Raw genomic sequence first — 19842 nt, forward strand, 5'->3', positions numbered from 1 at the left:
TTATTCCGACGAGGATCTGTCTGTGCATTTTAGGAGTGTAATACAGTAAGGCTGGAACCCTCAGCATTTTAGATGGTTGAAATGTAGTGGAAAGAGAGGAGGTCACTTGTATAAAACAAGAGTTGTAGTAAAAAGCAGTAAAAAAAGCAAGAAAGAGGCACAAAAAATGTTTAAATAGGGGGCACTAGCCCTTTCACACAAGTAGCCGTATAAGTGGGTACAATGAGATATTTGTGCTCAGTAATGGTTGGCGGCAGCTAATTGGTCGGGGGAAACAACTGAATTATATTGAATAAATCCGTGGAATAGATATGCCATCTTAAGCCCAAAGGGGCAGGATGTCCAGAGCACTAGCATCAAATGATGTAGTTACCCTACCTTTTGGAAACCAGGAATTGGTGGTTGTAGTGCACAGGAATTGTACCAGGCATTTGTGCCCATATACATTAGTTCATATGAACACATGAGAGTTTCCAAATTTGGTGCCTCTGATAATATGTAAAGGATTTAGCAAATTAAGGAATTGTATGAAATCATAGTATGTATTACTGCTCATCATGAATTATGGTTTATTTTGAAAAAAATGAATAATCATGTTAGAACATAGGCCACTGTGGTTAATTGCTTGAATCCGTTTGAAGTCAATTGTAAAAGAATTTTAGAATTTGTAACATTTAACAAAATTAATTAATGTTATAAAACAGTCACAAATGGTCAAGTATAAAATATTTGTTGCATGAGCTGTACTTCAAACAAAACCACTGGGATGTAAATAGAGTCTTTCTTCAGTGGCATTGTGTACTGTAAACCTTGTGACCAGAAGAAACCGAGTGTTGTTTATTTAAATAATGGCTATTGAAATTGACGCTTTGGCATGTAATGAGTACCAGGAGAAGGGGCTAGTGTGAGGAAAGTACACCGGATGGTGGGTAAGCTGTTGTGTGCCCTTGAAATTGCCTTCGGGCTTTTTGTTGATTGATGTTTTCGTGTGGTTGCCGAGCCATGATGAGGAGCACCATCCCAAGAGGAATATGGGAGGCTGTGGGCAGAAACTTTTTCAAACCCGTTTTTCAGCACAGCAAGCCGCTTTTTCATCAAACTGCCCCTACTACCTGGATCCTGTTATAGGACTGTAATTGTGGAAATCATTGACAAGAGCAACACACCCACTCTGAGGAGACTTTAACTCGCATCAGGACTACATGTCCCAGAAACATTTTTGGTAATTGGCATGAGTAATTGAATGAGTAAAAGCACCGGAAATGTTAATTCAACGAGTTTGTGTTGCTGCTTGTCGTCACTGCCCAGGAAGAAGCGCCAGACTCGAAACGCGTCAGCATGTAATGAGTACCAAGAGAAGGGGATAGTGTGAGGAAAGTACGCCAGATGGTGGGCGAGCTGTTGTGCTTTCTGGCTCTTTGTTGATATATATATATATATATATATATATATATATATATACACACACATACATCCTTCTGGCTGTCACCAGTAGGTAGTTATAATTTAGAACCAGCATTTATTGTTTTGTTTTGCGCCCCTTGACATATCTACACGAAAGTTTCGCAAAACTTTCCCTTTTTGGTTCAGTTGCTGTGTTGAAATTTTCGGAGTGATTCGTCAAGCAGGGGTCGAGAAAAAAGGGGGTCCTAAAACACGTATTTCCCATGATTAGTCTATGGGGATTTTCAATTTTTTTAACATGACTACAGCTCGTACTGCTGAACGGAATTGCACCACATTTGGCAGAAAGCTAAATGTTGGTCCAAAAAGTGTGCTTTTAGTGATTTTGTGTAGAACCGTTAAGTAGTTTTTGAGATATCCATCTTAAAAAATATAGATATCTGGGGGTGTGAGTCCGGGCAGTGGACTCGCAAATCCTACCAAGATTTGATTGGCTGTCAACACTTCAACCAGGAAATGTTGGCAGCCATCTTGGGGCTCGGTTTGAAGCCAAGCCCCAGAACAAAGAAATATATGAAAAAAACAAAGGTTAAAGTGACGTTATAGATAGGTGAAAATATCAGTGACAATGTAATGTTTACATTTTTTTAAAGACACTGATATTCACTTTTGGCCATGTGCAGCGGGTGTTGGCCCCAGGGCCTGGCCTTTGGAAAAGCCTTGCATCCAACCCTTCCAGCAAGGAGCCAAGTCCTTGTTGCAGACGACCTTCAGCTGTTTGCGGCTTGGTGTTAGCTGCAGGTCATAGATCACATCACCCCCACCTGAAAGCGTTAAATTGGCTTCCCCTCGAGGCAAAGATTCACTTCAAGATAGCATGCATCACGCACAAGGCCTTACACTCCAACTCTCCGGCGTATCCAGCACAGAAGCTTGTGATATCCGGAGGAAGCAGAAACTCACGTTCGGCTAATACCCTCCTACTCCGGCCTGCACGTTTTAAGAAAACAAAAACCTACAACCGGGCTTTCACCGGGACCGCTCCAAGAATATGGAACTCCTTCCTGCCTGAGATCAGAAGTATCCACTCCCTGGCACGCTTCAAAAAAGAGGCTAAATCCTTCCTCATGGGTAAATTCCTTGGCTAACCCGCTCCACAGCCACCGAGAGACTTAGCACCCATGTGATATCCTGTTCTATTGCATGTTCTTTGACTCTGTAAAGCACACTGTGGTACAGCTTTCTTTTCTTTTTCAGTCCCTTAACGCAAAGCACCCCTGTAACATTCTCCCTAATGTATGCCCCTCTATTGTGTAAATTGCTCCTATGTACAGCTTTTCTTCCCCTCCCTCCCTTGCACATTCCCCTTTTGACTCCCCGCCTACCATACGACCCTTGATTCTGTATAACCCTCTGATGTATTGTTTTTCCCATTTGACAACCATCTTTCTTGTATTACTCTATGAACCTGTAAAGCGCTCTGATACCCTCACGGGTCACGTTCGCGCTCTATAAAACATTAAATAAATAAATAAATAATAATAAGGTCTTGTATACAACCCCTTGTGAGCAGCCAATTCCATGCAACACACGGCCTTCTGGAATAGGAATTGTGTGGTTGGTCTCGCAGGTCCTAGCCACACTCAAGTAGACTGACTAACTTTGCCAAAGAGTCACAACACCAAAATACATAAAGTGACCCTATTATCATATTTTTAATCTAGTGTGTATTTTAGTAATTGACATAATGCAATGTTTAATAATAGTGATTTTTTAAAAATGTTTTAATAAAGATTTAATAAAAAAACATGTCTATGAGTCTTTGATTTATCGGGCAAGGTATCCTATATCTTTTTCTAAAAACAAACTCAGGACAGGGGACTTATGACCAGATGTAAGAAGATAGGAATAGCAATTTCCTAAAATCAATTTCCTGCTAATCGTAAAATTGTAAATCACTATTCTTAATGTCTGAAACTGTTTTGAATTTCATTACCAATTCCCAGTGGGTCACAAATAGACCTACCTCATGCATATTAATGAGGTTAGTCGCAATTTATGACACACTTGGGTTCACTGTCATCACAGGGATGGTGGCCTGCTGGGGTCAGAAGACTACCATTTTTGTGATTGTCCTTAAATAAGGCAATCTTTTTTTTTAAACACAGCCCATTTTCTTAAAGGAAAACAGGATGCATTTAAAAAGAAAAAATGAAACATTTAAGTTTCATTTTTTTAGAGGAGGCAGTGGTCTGTGGAACCGCTGTCTGCTCTTAAAAAATATTAATTCAACCATTCTCAAAGTGGAAGGAGTCCCTAGGAGACCCTATCCCATTCTTCAATGGGTTACCACCAACAGTGAGTTGGCAGTGACCTCATTTTGGTCACAAAACATTTGTACATAACACTGTGATTTGGTAATAGGAAGGGACACCCTAAAAAAGCCGCATTCCAAATACCGAAAAGCAAAACCCAAATTGCAATTCAGTAACAAGTTACAGAAACGCAATTTGAACTTTGTACATAAGAAAACTGTATTTTTGTGGTTGCAAGCAGCCTGATTCTGTGAATTGGGACATTTGTGAATACAAAAATGCTTTGCAAATCTAGCCCTAAGCCACCTAGGGGCACATGCATCAACCAAAATACCATTTGCAAACAGGCCGATTCGCAGAATCAGCCCCTTTGCAACCAGTATTTTGGCATTTATCAACCCAAATGTAAATTCTCAAAATAGGTAATTGCAAAATGTGCGATTACCTACATTGAGAATGCATTTAGGGAATAGCAAATTGCGATTTCCTCTTTGGAATGCAACAAGCCTTTCCAAAATGCGACTTCGCATTTAGGAATCGCTAGTTACCATCAACTGCAAGTTTATGGTAATTTGCAAAAACGTAGAAAAATACACAAAAGTGCATTTTGTGAAGTGCCATGTGGCGCACACACATGCCCTTTTTTGGGATGTATCAAGGTGGCCTTTCGGCCCCCTTGCTCCCTTGAAATTGCATGCACAATTTATGAGTACCTATTTGGTACTCGCAAATTGTGCATGCAATTCCTATTCATTCCTATGGGCCTCTAGGCCCATGGGAATGAATGGGAAGCTATTCCTTAATTGTGAATCACAATTTGCTATTAGCAATTATGGAATATGTAGGAATCACTAATATTTTAGGGAAACCTACATGCATAGGCAATTCCATAATTGCAATTCCTTTATAATCGCAATTGTCTACATTGTTGCATGGGCCCACAAATTCTGTAATGGCTGCCTGCAACATTTTCTCACATGTTGCAGCAAGCCAATCAGAGAGCTTGCTCCCGTAGGAGTCTTTGCTCCTTCAGGAGTGTTGGCCAATGGGAAAAAGTCACTAAATTGGATTCAAGAGACTAAGATCTAGTACAGATTTGGTGTAATTCGGTTCAACCGTTTCTGCGGTAGTGCTGCATAAAGAGGTCTATGGAAAATGCATGGGGAAATTGGGTTTTGGGGGTGAACAACCTTTACAACGAAACTATTACATCGCACTACCATTACAATGCGGTCATTACAACGCAAACCATTACAACGCATTGCGCTGGGGGGCGCTCTAGGATAGGGAATAAGTTTAATTTTCTATCCAACACCTTCCCTAGTGTCCACGGGGACTGGAGTTGGAATAGAAAATTATACTTACCACTATCCAGCACCTCTAAGCGCTATGCGTTGTAAAGGTTTGCGATGTAAAAACCGCGTTGTAAAGGCAGGCGTTGTAATAGCCTGCGTTGTAACGTCATACATCCGGTTTTGGGACACCCTGTCATTTTACGGACCTTCTTTGACAGATCATCCCCTCAAATGTGGAGGAAGGGATTGGCTTCATGGCCCAAACAAGGCTATCGACTTACTGCATTTGCTACAAAATTTGCATCATAATTTGAAAAAAAATCAGATTTCACCAAAATACTTATTTCTAACCCAAATGGATGAAAATAATACTGCTACAGAATGTGCTGGATAATTTCTTTTTTTGTCACATAATTCAGATCACGTAGTCACATAATTTAGGCCTTTATGCTGTATAATACTACTAGCCCAGACAATGTTAAAGGGCTGCAGAGTGATTTTGGAGGCTATCATTATGATGATGAAATCCGTATTTCACAAGTGAGCAAGAAACATTTTCCATATTTTAGGGTTCCCTCTCATGTATGGGTTTTTATACAGCTTCTTTTTGTGCAATAACGGCACCAAACCATATATAGGGTAGAGCTGGGCAGAGTTCAGAGTTCCTCTACGCGGAACTTCGCTAAGTGACCAAAAAACTCCACCGTGCAGAGATCCACAAGCGGCAGAGTGTTGCATTATGCCATTTGCACTGATATTTAGTGCCACCACATGCAGCTCAAGAGAGCCCTGCTCCTTTCTTCTGCTCCAGCTGATGTTCTACTTAATCAGCAGCTTCCTCAACACAAACAGAAAGTTTGTCAACGCGAGCGATAGCACCATCCATGACTGCCCATGTTGAGAAATCTCATTTAGAGTTGGTCTGTTGGAAGATTTTCCTCACTTGCACCTTCCAACTAAACATTGGGGAGTGCGAGCGAGGAAAAAAACTCAGCTCCGCAGAGTTTTGTGGACCTCTGCACACTATACAGAGTGGGAAAAACTCCACGGTCTGCACGAGCAAAGCAGAATTTCACACCTGGCCTAATATAGGGTAAGGAAAAAGTCTACAACTTAAATGTACAAACAATGACATAATGACAATGAAATGGTAAAAAAGTGCTTAGTATGTATTCATTAAAGACCACTACAATGGAACAATCTGCTCCTTCATTTAAGGTTCACTGCCTCTCTAGCTATGTTAAAAAGCCTTCTGAAACCCTTGATTTTTATACAAGCCTGTGTCTTAGTTTGGCAGCCTACAACTTAACCACAAATATTCAGAACAGAATGGTAGCTCTGAAAGGTGAACATAGGAGCTGCCTCTACTGTCCTTACCAAGACTAATAGAGATAAAAAAAATTACCTGGGTTGCCTTATTCTTGCCTTTCTTTTGCGCAGAACCGTGGTGGCACATCTGTTGGTGGCTGGTTGGTGGACTACTTCCACATGTTTGGACCAAGTCAGAAGTACCTGAACAGAAGAAACTGGATAGGAGCAGGTAGGAAGCATTGTGAGCAAGGGAGCCTTTGGTGATTGGCAGAAGGAAACTCAGTAGGCACCCAAAAATGAGACAAGAACACAAAACAGAGTTTAATCAATTTTGTCTTTGCTTTAACTTAGTTCATTGAAAAGTCTTGACCCGTTTCCCTTATTCTTTTTTGTGATACTGTGCATTGAAACAAGATCTTCAAAGTTCGAGGGTAAATGTTCTTTTTTCCGCTGTTCCTATATTCAGTTTTTAAAGCACTGGATAACCAAAGAAATAAATTAAATCTTATGCTTTGACCCGAACATGGATCACAGAAGGCTAGTGTTATTGCCCTGGTTCAACAGAAATAGGCTTTCCTGTTTTCAATTTCTATTTGGTATGAATTCTGGTGAGCGTTTTCTCCTGTTTTAAATGTTTTTACATTTCAGTGGGTGACAGTTTTGAAAAAATATTTTTTCTCTCACCTCCCTGCATGTCTAGTACTGAAATCTCTCTTTCTAGCAGTCTAGTTCCACGTTATGTCAAAGAAGTGCATGAAAGAGATATGTTTGGATGCTATTAAGATTTTAATTTTAATCCAACAGATCAAGGGTGGGGGCTAAACTCACCTTTGTGCTGTTCTGCAAAGATTTGCTGATTAAAGATATCCTACACAGGATGGAAATATATATATATTCACTGAAAAAACCATAGGTTATAGACCATATATAGTTAGGAAATAGCATTTAGAAAACCTTATTTTACTCACACAAAACCATTGAAATTCCATATATAGTTAGTTGCACTAACTATATATCGCGCACCTGCAATCCACTGCTGATGATGTCACATATTACATCATTCATGACATGGTCAGTGACATCACTGATGACATCACTGATGACATCTCAAATGACATCACTGATGACATCACTGATGACATCTCATTTGACATTACTGATCACATCACTGATGACATCATTCATGTGATGATACAATGAACCTCTTCAGACTCTAATATAACCTTAGATACACTCAGTGTAAACAGACACTCACAGACTGTCACTCATCCATGGAGTTACTCACACACCTAGTCAGTCTTGCAAAGAATCAATCACACCTCGATTTCCTCAACTATATAGTTATACACACCTTACTTATTGGAACATATAATAACACATATTTACTCTGTTATACAATCCCTGATACAAGTTCACAATAATCCATACAGCCACTCACACATTCACTGGCTCTTATGCACAGTTATTTATATATGTCAACTATCACATGTACTGTGTTTTACATATGTACTTACTTTGACATGTAGCACTGAGATATCCATTCACTCACCAATACACTCATGCACACAGTCAACCGCCCATACAGATGTTTCCACATGCACTTTTGAACCCATACATCTAGTGAATCAACTGCTCACACATCTATGCACAGAGTCATACACCTCCCAGACACCCACACACACACTCAGTCTCCCATACAAATACTTGGGCAACTAATCAATAACCCATATAGTTAGTCATATAGCTAATGATCAACACATGCATCAGATTACAAAACAACAGACACAATGATGCACAATTTAAAACAGTTTAGTCACTAACCCATGCACTCAGTGAGACACATTTAATCACTCACTTATACAGTCAGTCATGCACCTACTAAATCCTTCATCCAGACACTTATACATCCACTCATTCTTCAATATGTAAGACATATTTTAACTTTACAGAAGCATACAGTCACTGGATGTTGTCATCAGTGATGTCATCAGTGATGTCATTTGAGATGTCATCAGTGATGTCATCAGTGATGTCACTGACCATGTCATGAATGATGTAATATGTGACATCATCAGCAGTGGATTGCAGGTGCGCGATATATAGTTAGTGCAACTAACTATATATGGAATTTCAATGGTTTTGTGTGAGTAAAATAAGGTTTTCTAAATGCTATTTCCTAACTATATATGGTCTATAACCTATGGTTTTTTCAGTGAATTTTCAAGGTTTTGTAAATGCTAATTCCTAACTATATATGGTCTATAACCTATGGTTTTTTCTGTGAATTTCATTGGTTTTTTAACAGCTAATATCTGTAGCTGTAAAATGTATTCTTCTTTAAATCCAAAAATATATTTTATATGTTTATGAATATTTTTTTTTTTAAATATTTTTTTTTCTTCGTTCCCGCTTCGCGAATCAGGAAGCTTCCCGTTAGCTGACCTTGATGCCGCGAAATAGACCGCGAGCCGGTAAACGTTTCTTTACCGCAAGTGCCGCGTTAGAAAACAACATCGTGACGCCTCCCGTCCGCATGACGTTCCACGTTGTCGCTTGATACGTCATATGACGTGCTACGTTAGCGAACTGGTACGCGAAGCGAGTGCCAAAGCGCAGGTTTCTGGAAGCAAACAGGGAGGCCCTGCAAAGCGCTTAACGTAAACACAGCAAGTCATGTGACTTGGTAATAACACTTTTCATTGGTTCATTTCACTTTTGGTTTCCTAATGATGTAAGACTAGGTCATATAATCTAAAATGAACACTTTTGATTGGTTGAGAACTCTTGTTTTTCCCAAATGATGAAAATCCCTCCTTCTTTCCTCACTCTGACTTTCATCATTGTGAGAGAAAGACCCTTTGTGATCACTGAGCAATGGCTTCTTTAGTAGCTTCAGCTGGTGCTTCCCCACCACCTCCACCACATCCAAGGAAGAGTGGACCACCTGCTCAAGTTGTAATTCAACAAGAAGAAGAAGAAGAGGAACAGGAGGACGAGCACGAAGAGAGGCAGTTTTTGCCTGAGCAGCCCAAGACGTCTCACCGGAAAGAAAACTTCATTTGGCAATTTTTTAAAATTCCCAAAGGTCAGAAAAAAGTAAATGCAAGATACGTAACTTGCCTTATATGTCAAGATAGACTGTCCAGAGGGACCGACAAAAAATACAGTTTCGGAAACTACACAATGCATCGCCATATGACTAGGTGGCATCCTAACAACTACAGTGCTGCACAGTTTCGGAACGACCTAGATAATCTCCCTATTATGGCCAGAAGATCTGTTGTACCGGAAGTAACGGGACCAGAGGGCAGGGAGATGGTGCCAAATATACAAATGAGATTTGGTGAAGTAAAACACACCTGCGTATTTTGCGATGGATTCATTTCCTACGGAGAAAGAAGCATCACTCTGATCAACAGAGCTATTGACTATCATATGCAAGTTTGTCCGAAACGCCCAAAATAATAAATACTTCTTTTTTTTGTTTTGTTGCTCCTGTTGAGCCCTTTACAATGAATCGTTTTCATTGCCCCCTCCAAGAAAAACCCAAAAAAATATAAAACTGTTCCGAAAAATTCAAAAACAGTAAAAAAATGTTCAGAAAAATAAAAAAAAAAGTTCTTTTCAGAACTACCTCCCCGTTATTAAAAAATTGGTACAATATTTGGAACTGTGCCAACCTCTATTTCTCTTAGTTCGCTTCCTAGTTCGCTCGCTGGTACGCGAACTGGAAGCGAACCAAAAACAGTAAGTATAAGGGAAGGAAACACACACTTATGTTAAAAGAAAGACAGCTATAGGGGAGTAAACTAGAGATACTATTACCCATAATCCACTACTGATGATGTCACATATTACATCATTCATGACATGCTCAGTGACATCATCAGCAGAGGATTGCGGGTTTTTTGGCAACATGCCTTATCCACGGTTTAATAACGCTGCCTTTTGCTTTATATAAGTTTTCAAATTGTATGAAATATATACCAATAGGTCTTTATGAACCTTTAGGTAGTGCTTTTGTTCATGAGGTCTGGTCGCTTCCATACACATACAGATGTTTCAAAGATGATCAAGAAGTTTATCTGAATGGAGAGGAATGCACTGAGACGCCAGATCATTCACTAATGTGTAGGCACATACAGTTACACGATTCATGCAACAAACACCGACCAAATATGGCTTGCGTGTTGCAAGGCACGCCAGTTCCTGCTATCATCCCCACGTTCAAGTTGTTGGAAAATGGTAGTTATTTGATGCTCAATAATGAAGATTGTTCTGAGTTAATTAAAAGTATTCCTTTTATCGTAACAGTAAGTGAACAGGTTATTTGCTGCAGAAATGTTCTATTTCCTCCCACACATGAACATAGGGAGTTTTCAATCTGGCCACAAATACCAACCTTGGGACACGTTTCAACGGCATGACAAGAATAACAGCTCTTTTGTCTCAGAGAGAGGTGGCCTTGAGTTCGGCCCGTGAAACTTTCGTACTTCACATAGCGAACACCCGTACACAGGTTTGCCTTTCAATTTCAGCAACATGTTTCCGACTATCTTTAACGCATCCTCCACAAAATCCCTGGCACACTTTTTTAAAGTTATTACCAGTGGTCTCGTGACTTCATTTGAGAAAATCTTTGGAGTCATCCCTGCTCCCTTTCATTCCATTTTCTCCACTCTGGTTCGTGGATTGCATTTTTACTTGCATTACCAGCGGACGCTCTTGTGCTTTTTTACATTTTTAAATATGGATGTCCCTCCTATGCAACCTCCGACCCTGCAGCTGCTGACACTGTTCCGCAATCGCATGCTAGAATATTATGGCACAATGCCGTTGGCGATATTAAGCACGGCATATGGATTATCTTTTCGGTTCTCCTACTTCACCTGTGTCCAGCCTGTATTTCACTGCCTGACCTGTGATTTCGATTGGGCCATTGATTTGTGTCTCTGCGGACCGGTTTCTCCTGACGTCGACTTTAATCAGCTGATGACTCCTATCATTACTCACGAGTTGATTTGTCCTGGCGAAAGGATTATGGCTGTGGCATTGATGCATGGACTACTTGGTCCCTGGAATTTACTGGCGGCAGCACAGTCTTTCTTGGAACACAGCTTTCTTGAAAACCCACCGAGCTGTCCTCTGATGGTGATAGAGGATCCGGTGCTGGGAGAGCACGTATGTTCTTTTCCGCTTTTAAATTGGATGGCTGAACTGTTTTCGGATGAAGACGGTGACTTCCTATTGGAGGCTGTTGCAGCTTATTTTGCATACACAGTTATGTCATAGACCTTTTTCATGTTTCATATGCTGAGTACTAGCATTTCATTGACAATTCATTGACTTATTTGTCAAGTTTTTATTATTTACCTTGCCTATTGGCTTAAGACTCGATAAAGTACTTGGCTGTTTTATTTTTCTTTAGCATTGAATTTTCCTAGTTTTTAATGCTTTACCTTGCGGACCGTCCACATATAAACTTGCAATCTGCTCTCATGAGATGGCACTTCTATTATCTTATTCAGTTCGTTTCCGGATCATGAGGAGGTGTCATCTAGGTCCTGGATATCTTTACACCGTGTTAAGTTAGCATGGGCTCATTACCGGTTTAAACGCCATTTTTCCTTTTTTGCAACTTCTGCACACGACACTTAGTTGTTGCTTTAGCTTTCCACCTAGTAGTTCATCGTGGTTTACATGAGAATAATATGTTATTGGTCTACTATCTGCTTTACTTGTTAAACTATATCTGTACAGCGAGTGCTAAAGTTTCAAGAACAACACGATACAGAATTGTTATGAGGTCTGATCTCCACGACTTCATACTCATAACATAAGTGCAACTTCTGCCAATTCTGGGCATGAGGCGGGTTTTATATTGCTTTGCCGAACACACATACACAACAGTTGATGCGGTTCACATGAAGAGAGAGCTGGTGTATGCTGATGTGATTCCTTCAAATCTAAGACACTAAAGTATGGGCACGCCCTAAACCAACACAAAGAGACCTTCTTAGCAAATAATATAATATGTGTATTAGGGAGGGTGAGATATAAGCAGCCGCGGGCCGTGGAGGGAGTTACGGTGAGGCAGGGAGGCGGGGAGGGGGAGAAGCAGGGTGGAGCCCTCTCTACCTTGCCCCTCCCCCTCCCCGCCTCCCTGCCCCACCGTAACTCCCTCCACGGCCCGCGGCTGCTTATAAGTGTTGCTAACTCTTATTCATTTACAGCATGTTAACATACTGTCACCATTCGCTTTTTATGTACTAGTAACTATGCTGGTAATTTTGCTACTGATAATATGTGTACTTGTATTCTCCACCCTGCTTCTCCCCCTCCCCGCCTCCCTGCCTCACCGTAACTCCCTCCACGGCCCGCGGCTGCTTATAAGTGTTGCTAACTCTTATTCATTTACAGCATGTTAACATACTATCACCATTCACTTTTTATGTACTAGTAACTATGCTGGTAATTTTGCTACTGATAATATGTGTACTTTTATTATCTAAGGTACTACGCCTGAGAAGACGGCATTAGTAAATAAACATTTCAAATACACATGTGTTCTTCTTAACTCCATGTTCTGGTTTCTAAGAAATATATAACGACCGACTGTTCATGAGTTCCACGTATCCTGAGGTACTATAAGTTCATATTCTGGATTGTCTAAACATTGTGAGTTTGTTATATCCAATGTGACACTGTACCTAGCTTGCTAAATAGTTTTTGATTACTAACGTGAGTTTTGGGACACCCTAATTCGCCGAGGTTCCAATCCTCTGTCCACAGTTCTGTGTGAGAACAGAAACCCTGCGACAGGGGCACCCCCGACCCTTGCTGGACCTTCATCACACTTGCGATACAACTCCAGCAATGCGCCACCTTTACGGCACAGATACATCACGCATCTGTGCTGTTTTTGCCCCATGATGCGCCGCATTGTAAATGCAGCACACCATAGGTGACGGAACAGCGGCACAGAATGACTAACACATCCCTGGTGATGCGCCAGTCATCATAAATCTATCCCTATGCTTCTTATCTTGTTAGAGATGAACCGCCATATGTATCATCAAAGTTATTTGCATTTCCTAAATAGCGAACTTTAAGGAATAAATAGCGATTCTTTACCATTCCTAGTTTGCGATGAGCTATTTGCTAATTAGCCGAATGTAGCCCAATGAAGCCCAATGTAGCCCAATGTAGCCCAAAGATGGCCGCCAGACACACAAAAAAACAAATGTAGCCCAAATATCAGCCAGATGTAGCCCAACTATAGCCCAGTGACAGAATGACCAATCAGCTTCGCAAACCTCCGTTACGCGAAGCGGAGCGCTGTTACAGATATATATCTTTTTTTGAACGTTAATTTCTCAAAATCCACTGGAGCACATATATTGAGACCTAGCAAAGGCACATCGGGCTACCAGTCCCTAATATTTTGCCAAGTTTCGTGCAAATCCATTCAGCCGTTCAATTATTATTTTTATTATTTTTTTTTGCCCCGCGGGGCCCTTTTAAAACCTCCACATCAAACCTAGGGGGTCAGCGAGGATCTACTATGCCCCCTTATAGTTATTTCCCCCTTTGTTTTGACCTCCTCTTGTCTCTCGATCCTACCGAGAGACAAGATGGCGGCCGCTACGGACTGTTTGGAATGTTGACAGACGCCGGAGAACCAATCAGCTTCGCTTCACAAAGCTCCGTTGCGCGAAAAGTCCGCGAACCAGAGCGCTAACCGGTCCGCTGTTACAGATATATATCTTTTTTTAAACGTTAATTTCTCAAAATCCACTGGAGCACATATATTGAGACCTACAAAAGGCACATCGGGCTACCAGTCCCTACAATTTTGCCAAGTTTCGTGCAAATCCATTCAGCCGTTCGGGCTAAAAGTGAGGCCAACCGCCCTATGGAAAACTCAATGTTAAAAACACGTTTTGGGACCCCCCTTTTTTCTCGGCCCCCACTGGACGAACCCCCCCCAAATTTTCAAGGGCTGCTCAGAAACAAAATGTGCCATTTTCCTGAAAATTTCAGCCAATTCCGTCCACAAACGCCAAAGTTATTAGACATAGAATTTTCAAAAAACCCATAGAGAAAAAATCCTAACTATATATACCTACTGGCGACCGCCAGTAGGTAATATATATATATATATATATATATGTGTAAATATATATATATATATATATATATTTATTTTTTTCACTGTCTTATATAGTTAGGAATTAGCATTAAAAAAAACTTTGAAATTCACTGAAAAAAACATAGGTTTCAGGCCTTATATAGTTAGGAATTAGTATTTAAAAAACCTTGCAAATTCACTGAAAAAACCATAGGTTTCAGGCCTTAAATAGTTAGGAATTAGCATTTAAAAAACCTTTAAAATTCACTCAAAAAACTAAGTTTTAGGGGTGTTATAGTTAGCTGGACATTTCACTCATACAAAACCATTGAAATTGCTCCTATATAGTTAGTTGTACTAACTATATTTCGCGCACCCGCAATCCACTGCTGATGATGTCACATATTACATCATTCATGACATGGTCAGTGACATCACTGATGACATCTCAAATGACATCACTGATGACATCACTGATGACATCATCCACGTGACAATCACATACACCTTTTCATACACTAGTAAAATCTTTCATCACTCTTTGTAAAATACAGAGTATCATATTTGAATCCATTGTTACAGTAATACAAGTATGCAAGGTTTTTTAAATACTAATTCCTAACTATATAAGGCCTGAAACCTATGTTTTTTTCAGTGAATTTCAAAGGTTTTTTTAATGCTAATCCCTAACCCTACTATAGGTCCATTAAGACTAGAGAGGGGTTTTACTTTTGAATATTTGGGTGTAACCATCAATCAGGACATGACGTGGGACACGCATCGGACCAAGGCCAATATGAACCTGGTCCAGTTAACGGGTGGCATCAGTAGGATGGCAAGTAGGTCGACCTACAAACCTTTTGGTGCCGCCCTTGAAATCTACAAAATGCAGGCTAGAGGGGCAGTTTTATATGGTGGGGAATTGTGGGGTCACACTTCTGCCCAAAATCTCCAGACTACTGAAAACAAATTTATCAGGCAGTTGGCGGCATTACCTGCAAGTACCCCACTTCTCCCGCAGAGACTTGATTTAGGTCTCAGACCTATCTCGGAGGAGTTGGGACTAAGACCAATAAGCTTCTGACGTCGTATCTGGAGCACGCCTGAACTTATGAAGAACAGGAACGAGCTCCAAGAGATTCTCGGTCTACCCAAATCAAGACAAATCCCATGGTGAAGGTACATTAAACAAACATGTGAGATATTAGGTAGACCAGAATTATGGCTAGATCCATACAATGCATGTAGTAAGATCCCACGCAAACTCCTTTCGAGGGACTTTTATGAACAGAAGCTTTCAGCTACAAAAGGGAACATACGGGAGGGGTCTCTGACAGATCTGTTTATTAAATCTAAAGATATGTACCAACTTGAATGTGTTTTAGACGGCATTACTCCTGTCCTTACTAGAAATGTTTTTATGCAATGGCGCTATGGCACAATTCCTATTAGGGCATTCACAATTCACTGGGCCCAGTCTTCATCTAGCGAACAGTGCCCATCATGTTCATACCACCTGGAAGATGAATTGCACATTATATTTTTCTGTAAGGCTTACCGAAGACCCAGAAAATACTGGCTTGTTCCCCTTCTTAAAAACTTTGGCTTAAGTCGATACCTCCCTGCTTACAGAATTTTAAAGACGGATCTCTCACCTCCGACTGTGTTTGCCGTAGCAAAATTCTTAACTGCGATGTGGCACATCCGCTCCATCCTTTTGAAATATGAGGTAGAGGCGGGATAAATGAATTGCATTGATGATTTTTAATTGTAATATATAGCAAACGATTTTAAACATGCTCATTGTAATGTTTTTTAATGATGTTTACTGAATATCATCTGTATCTTGATCGAAAATTTATTTTGTATTTCTTTTATGATCTATATCAATCGAAATAAAGATTGAAAAGTAAGCAAAGATTTGCTGATTAAAGATATCCTACACAGGATGGATATATATATATATATATATATATATATATATATATATTTTTTTTTTTTTTTCACTGTCTTATATATTTAGGAATTAGCATTAAAAAAACCTTTGAAATTCACTGAAAAAAACATAGGTTTCAGGCCTTATATAGTTAGGAATTCGTATTTAAAAAACCTTGCAAATTCACTGAAAAAACCATAGGTTTCAGGCCTTATATAGTTCGGAATTAGCATTTAAAAAACCTTTAAAATTCACTCAAAAAACTATAGGGGTGTTATAGTTAGCTGGACATTTCACTCCTACAAAACCATTGAAATTGCTCCTATATAGTTAGTTGTACTAACTATATTTCGCGCACCCGCAATCCACTGCTGATGATGTCACATATTACATCATTCATGACATGGTCAGTGACATCACTGATGACATCTCAAATGACATCACTGATGACATCACTGATGACATCACTGATGACATCATCCACGTGACAATCACATACACCTTTTCATACACTAGTAAAATCTTTCATCACTCTTTGTAAAATATAGAGTATCATATTTGAATCCATTGTTACAGTAATACAAGTATGCAAGGTTTTTTAAATACTAATTCTTAACTATTTAAGGCCTGAAACCTATGTTTTTTTCGTGAATTTCAAAGGTTTTTTAATGCTAATTCCTAACTATATAAGACCTGAAAGCCCACCAGGAATCTCCAGTATGCGCCAGGGGACTGCATTGCAGAGAGGTGTAATGAAGCCACGCCCCTTTTTACACCTCTCTGCAACGCAGCCCCCGTGCATGTTTGAAGAGGGGGAACTAATTCCCCTTGCAAACTGGGGGCCCCTGGGGGTCAACTAGCCCACCTGGAACCTCCAGTATGCACCAGGGGGCTGCATTGCAGAGGTGTAATGAGGCTATGCCCCTTGTTACACCTCTCTGCAACGCAGCCCCCTGGCGCGTTTGCAGAGGGGGAACTAATTCCCCTTGCATACTGGGGGTCCCTGGCGGCCAACTAGCCCACCAGGAGCCTCCAGTATGCGCCAGGTGGCTGCATTGCAGAGAGGTGTAATGAGGCCACACCCTTTTTTACACCTCTCTGCAACGCAGCCCCCGTGCATGTTTGAAGAGGGGGAACTAATTCCCCTTGCATACTGGGGGTCCCTGGGGGCCAACTAGCCCATCTGGAACCTCCAGTATGCGCCAGGGGGCTGCATTGCACAGAGGTGTAATGAAGCTATGCCCCTTTTTACACCTCTCTGCAACGCAGGCCACTGGCGCGTTTGCAGAGGGGGGACTAATTCCCCTTGCATACTGGGGGTCCCTGGGTCATATCTGCCCAAACGCCGATATTCCGAACGATTGAAAATGACTTTTCTTGAGAAACATTTGGATTTGGATTATCATGTCCTATACCTTGGAATTTTTGAAAGACTGACTTTGAGGATGCTATAAATAACTCAAGTCTGCCCGAATTGTGTGGGTAAAATTGGTTATTAGTCACTTTGAATAAGAATGTACTTACGTCTTGTCTAACATTTGGAAGAAATATCTAGTTATATGACAACAGGATACCGACATAACTTGAAGGAAATAAGAACGCCCTGAAGAAGTTCTGTTGTACAGAACGAAACGCGTCAGCTGGCTGTGGTACATAAACTTAAGGAAAATAAAAGCATTTGAATATACACCAAGATTCAGCGCTTCAATAAGGATTCTAAGTGATATGATTTGATTGGACTTATTGTGCAAGTGGTGCTGTGCCAAACTTTGGAATATTCTCCACTACTCTTTACTACTTACTCTCTACTACACTACTCTCTAATACTCACTCTCTACTACTCATTCTCTACTACTCTACTACTCTCTACTACTCTCTTTCTACTACTCACTCCCTACTACTCACTATCTACTACTCTCTACTACTCACTCTCTACTACTCACTCTTTACTACTCACTCTCTACTACTCTATACTACTCACTCTCTACTTCTCACTCTCTACTACTCTCTACTACTCACTCTCTACTACTCTCTCTCTACTACTCTCTACTACTCACTCTCTACTACTCACTCCACTACTCACTCTCTACTACTCTCTACTACTCACTCTCTACTACTCTCTCTCTACTACTGTCTACTACTCACTCTACTACTCACTCTCTACTACTCTCTACTATTCTCTCTCTGCTACTCACTCTCTACTACTCTCTAATACTCACTCTCTACTACTCACTCTCTACTACTCTCTACTACTCACTCTTTACTACTCTATACTACTCACTCTCTACTGCTCTCTACTACTCACTCCTACTCACTATCTACTACTCACTCTCTACTACTCTCTACTACTCACTCTACTATTCACTCTACTACTCTCTACTACTCACTCTCTGCTACTCTCTCTACTGCTCTCTACTACTCTCTACTACTCACTCTCTACTCTCTATTACTCACTCTCTACCTCTCTACCTCTCTCTACTTCTCTCTCTACTAGTCTCTGCCTCTCTACCTCTACCTCTCTACCTCTACCTCTCTACCTCTACACCTATACATACATATATAAACATATATAATCTGCATATCTATATAAATACAAATATAAATGCATGCATGCATATACATATATGCATACATATGCATGTTATTTACATGAAAGTTTTAAAAACACTAACAAAAGCAAAGCTAAAAAGCCACCTCATTACAAACAGAATGGCTTTAACTTAAACGAGGGCGAGATCTATTGCATTTTAAATGCTTGTTTACTTTGGTTCCATCAAGAAGGCATTCAGATGTGTCACACATTTGCCATAAATTCTGAATGTTAGCACTCTAGTTGCTCATTAGATCACTGAAGTAAAGCTACTGCTCACCAGGGAAGTCTGCTGCTGGTATTCAAAGTGCATGTTTCAGTCTGCATGTCAGAATTTCTTTAGTGAAATAGAAGAGGATTTGAGAAGTCACTCAAAATGTGCCCTAATTTTTCTTTCTGAAGCACTAATCATACTTTCTATGGCAAAATGAACCCCCTCATTTTGTTCCTTTTTAAATTAAATGTTTTCAGACTTACCACTTCATTCCAATCAAGATGGCTTCTGGCGTGCCATACTTTGGTCATAAGTAAGACTGTTAGCGCTCTAGTTGTTCTTTGGAACACTCTGGGACATTCTGTCATTGGGCTATATTTGGGCTACATTTGGGTGATATTTGGGCTACATTTGGGCTCTTTTGTCTCTGGTGGCCATCTTGGGAGTCTGCATGTCAGAATTTTTTAATGAAATAGAAGAGGATTTGAGAAGTCACTCAAAATGTGCCCTAATTTTTCTTTCTGCAGCACTAATCATACGTTCTATGGCAAAATATACCCCCTCATTTTGTTCCTTTTTAAATTAAATGTTTTAAGAGTTACCACTTTATTCCAATCAAGATGGCTTCAGGTGTGCCATACCTTTG

At 40.3% G+C, this 19842-nt stretch overlaps 1 protein-coding gene across 1 annotated transcript in view; it reads left to right on the forward strand.

The window, feature by feature from the left end:
• LOC144783269 (sperm microtubule associated protein 1-like) overlaps nt 1-19842 on the forward strand; it is a 329056-nt gene that overhangs the window by 202304 nt on the left and 106910 nt on the right. The window contains exon 2 of the mRNA XM_078662334.1: nt 6455-6554. Within this exon, the coding sequence (XP_078518460.1) occupies nt 6455-6554 (100 nt within the window). The remainder of the gene's footprint in view (nt 1-6454; nt 6555-19842) is intronic.

This window comes from Lissotriton helveticus, chromosome 9, assembly GCF_964261635.1.
Source record: "Lissotriton helveticus chromosome 9, aLisHel1.1, whole genome shotgun sequence".
NCBI classification, from domain to species: domain Eukaryota; kingdom Metazoa; phylum Chordata; class Amphibia; order Caudata; family Salamandridae; genus Lissotriton; species Lissotriton helveticus.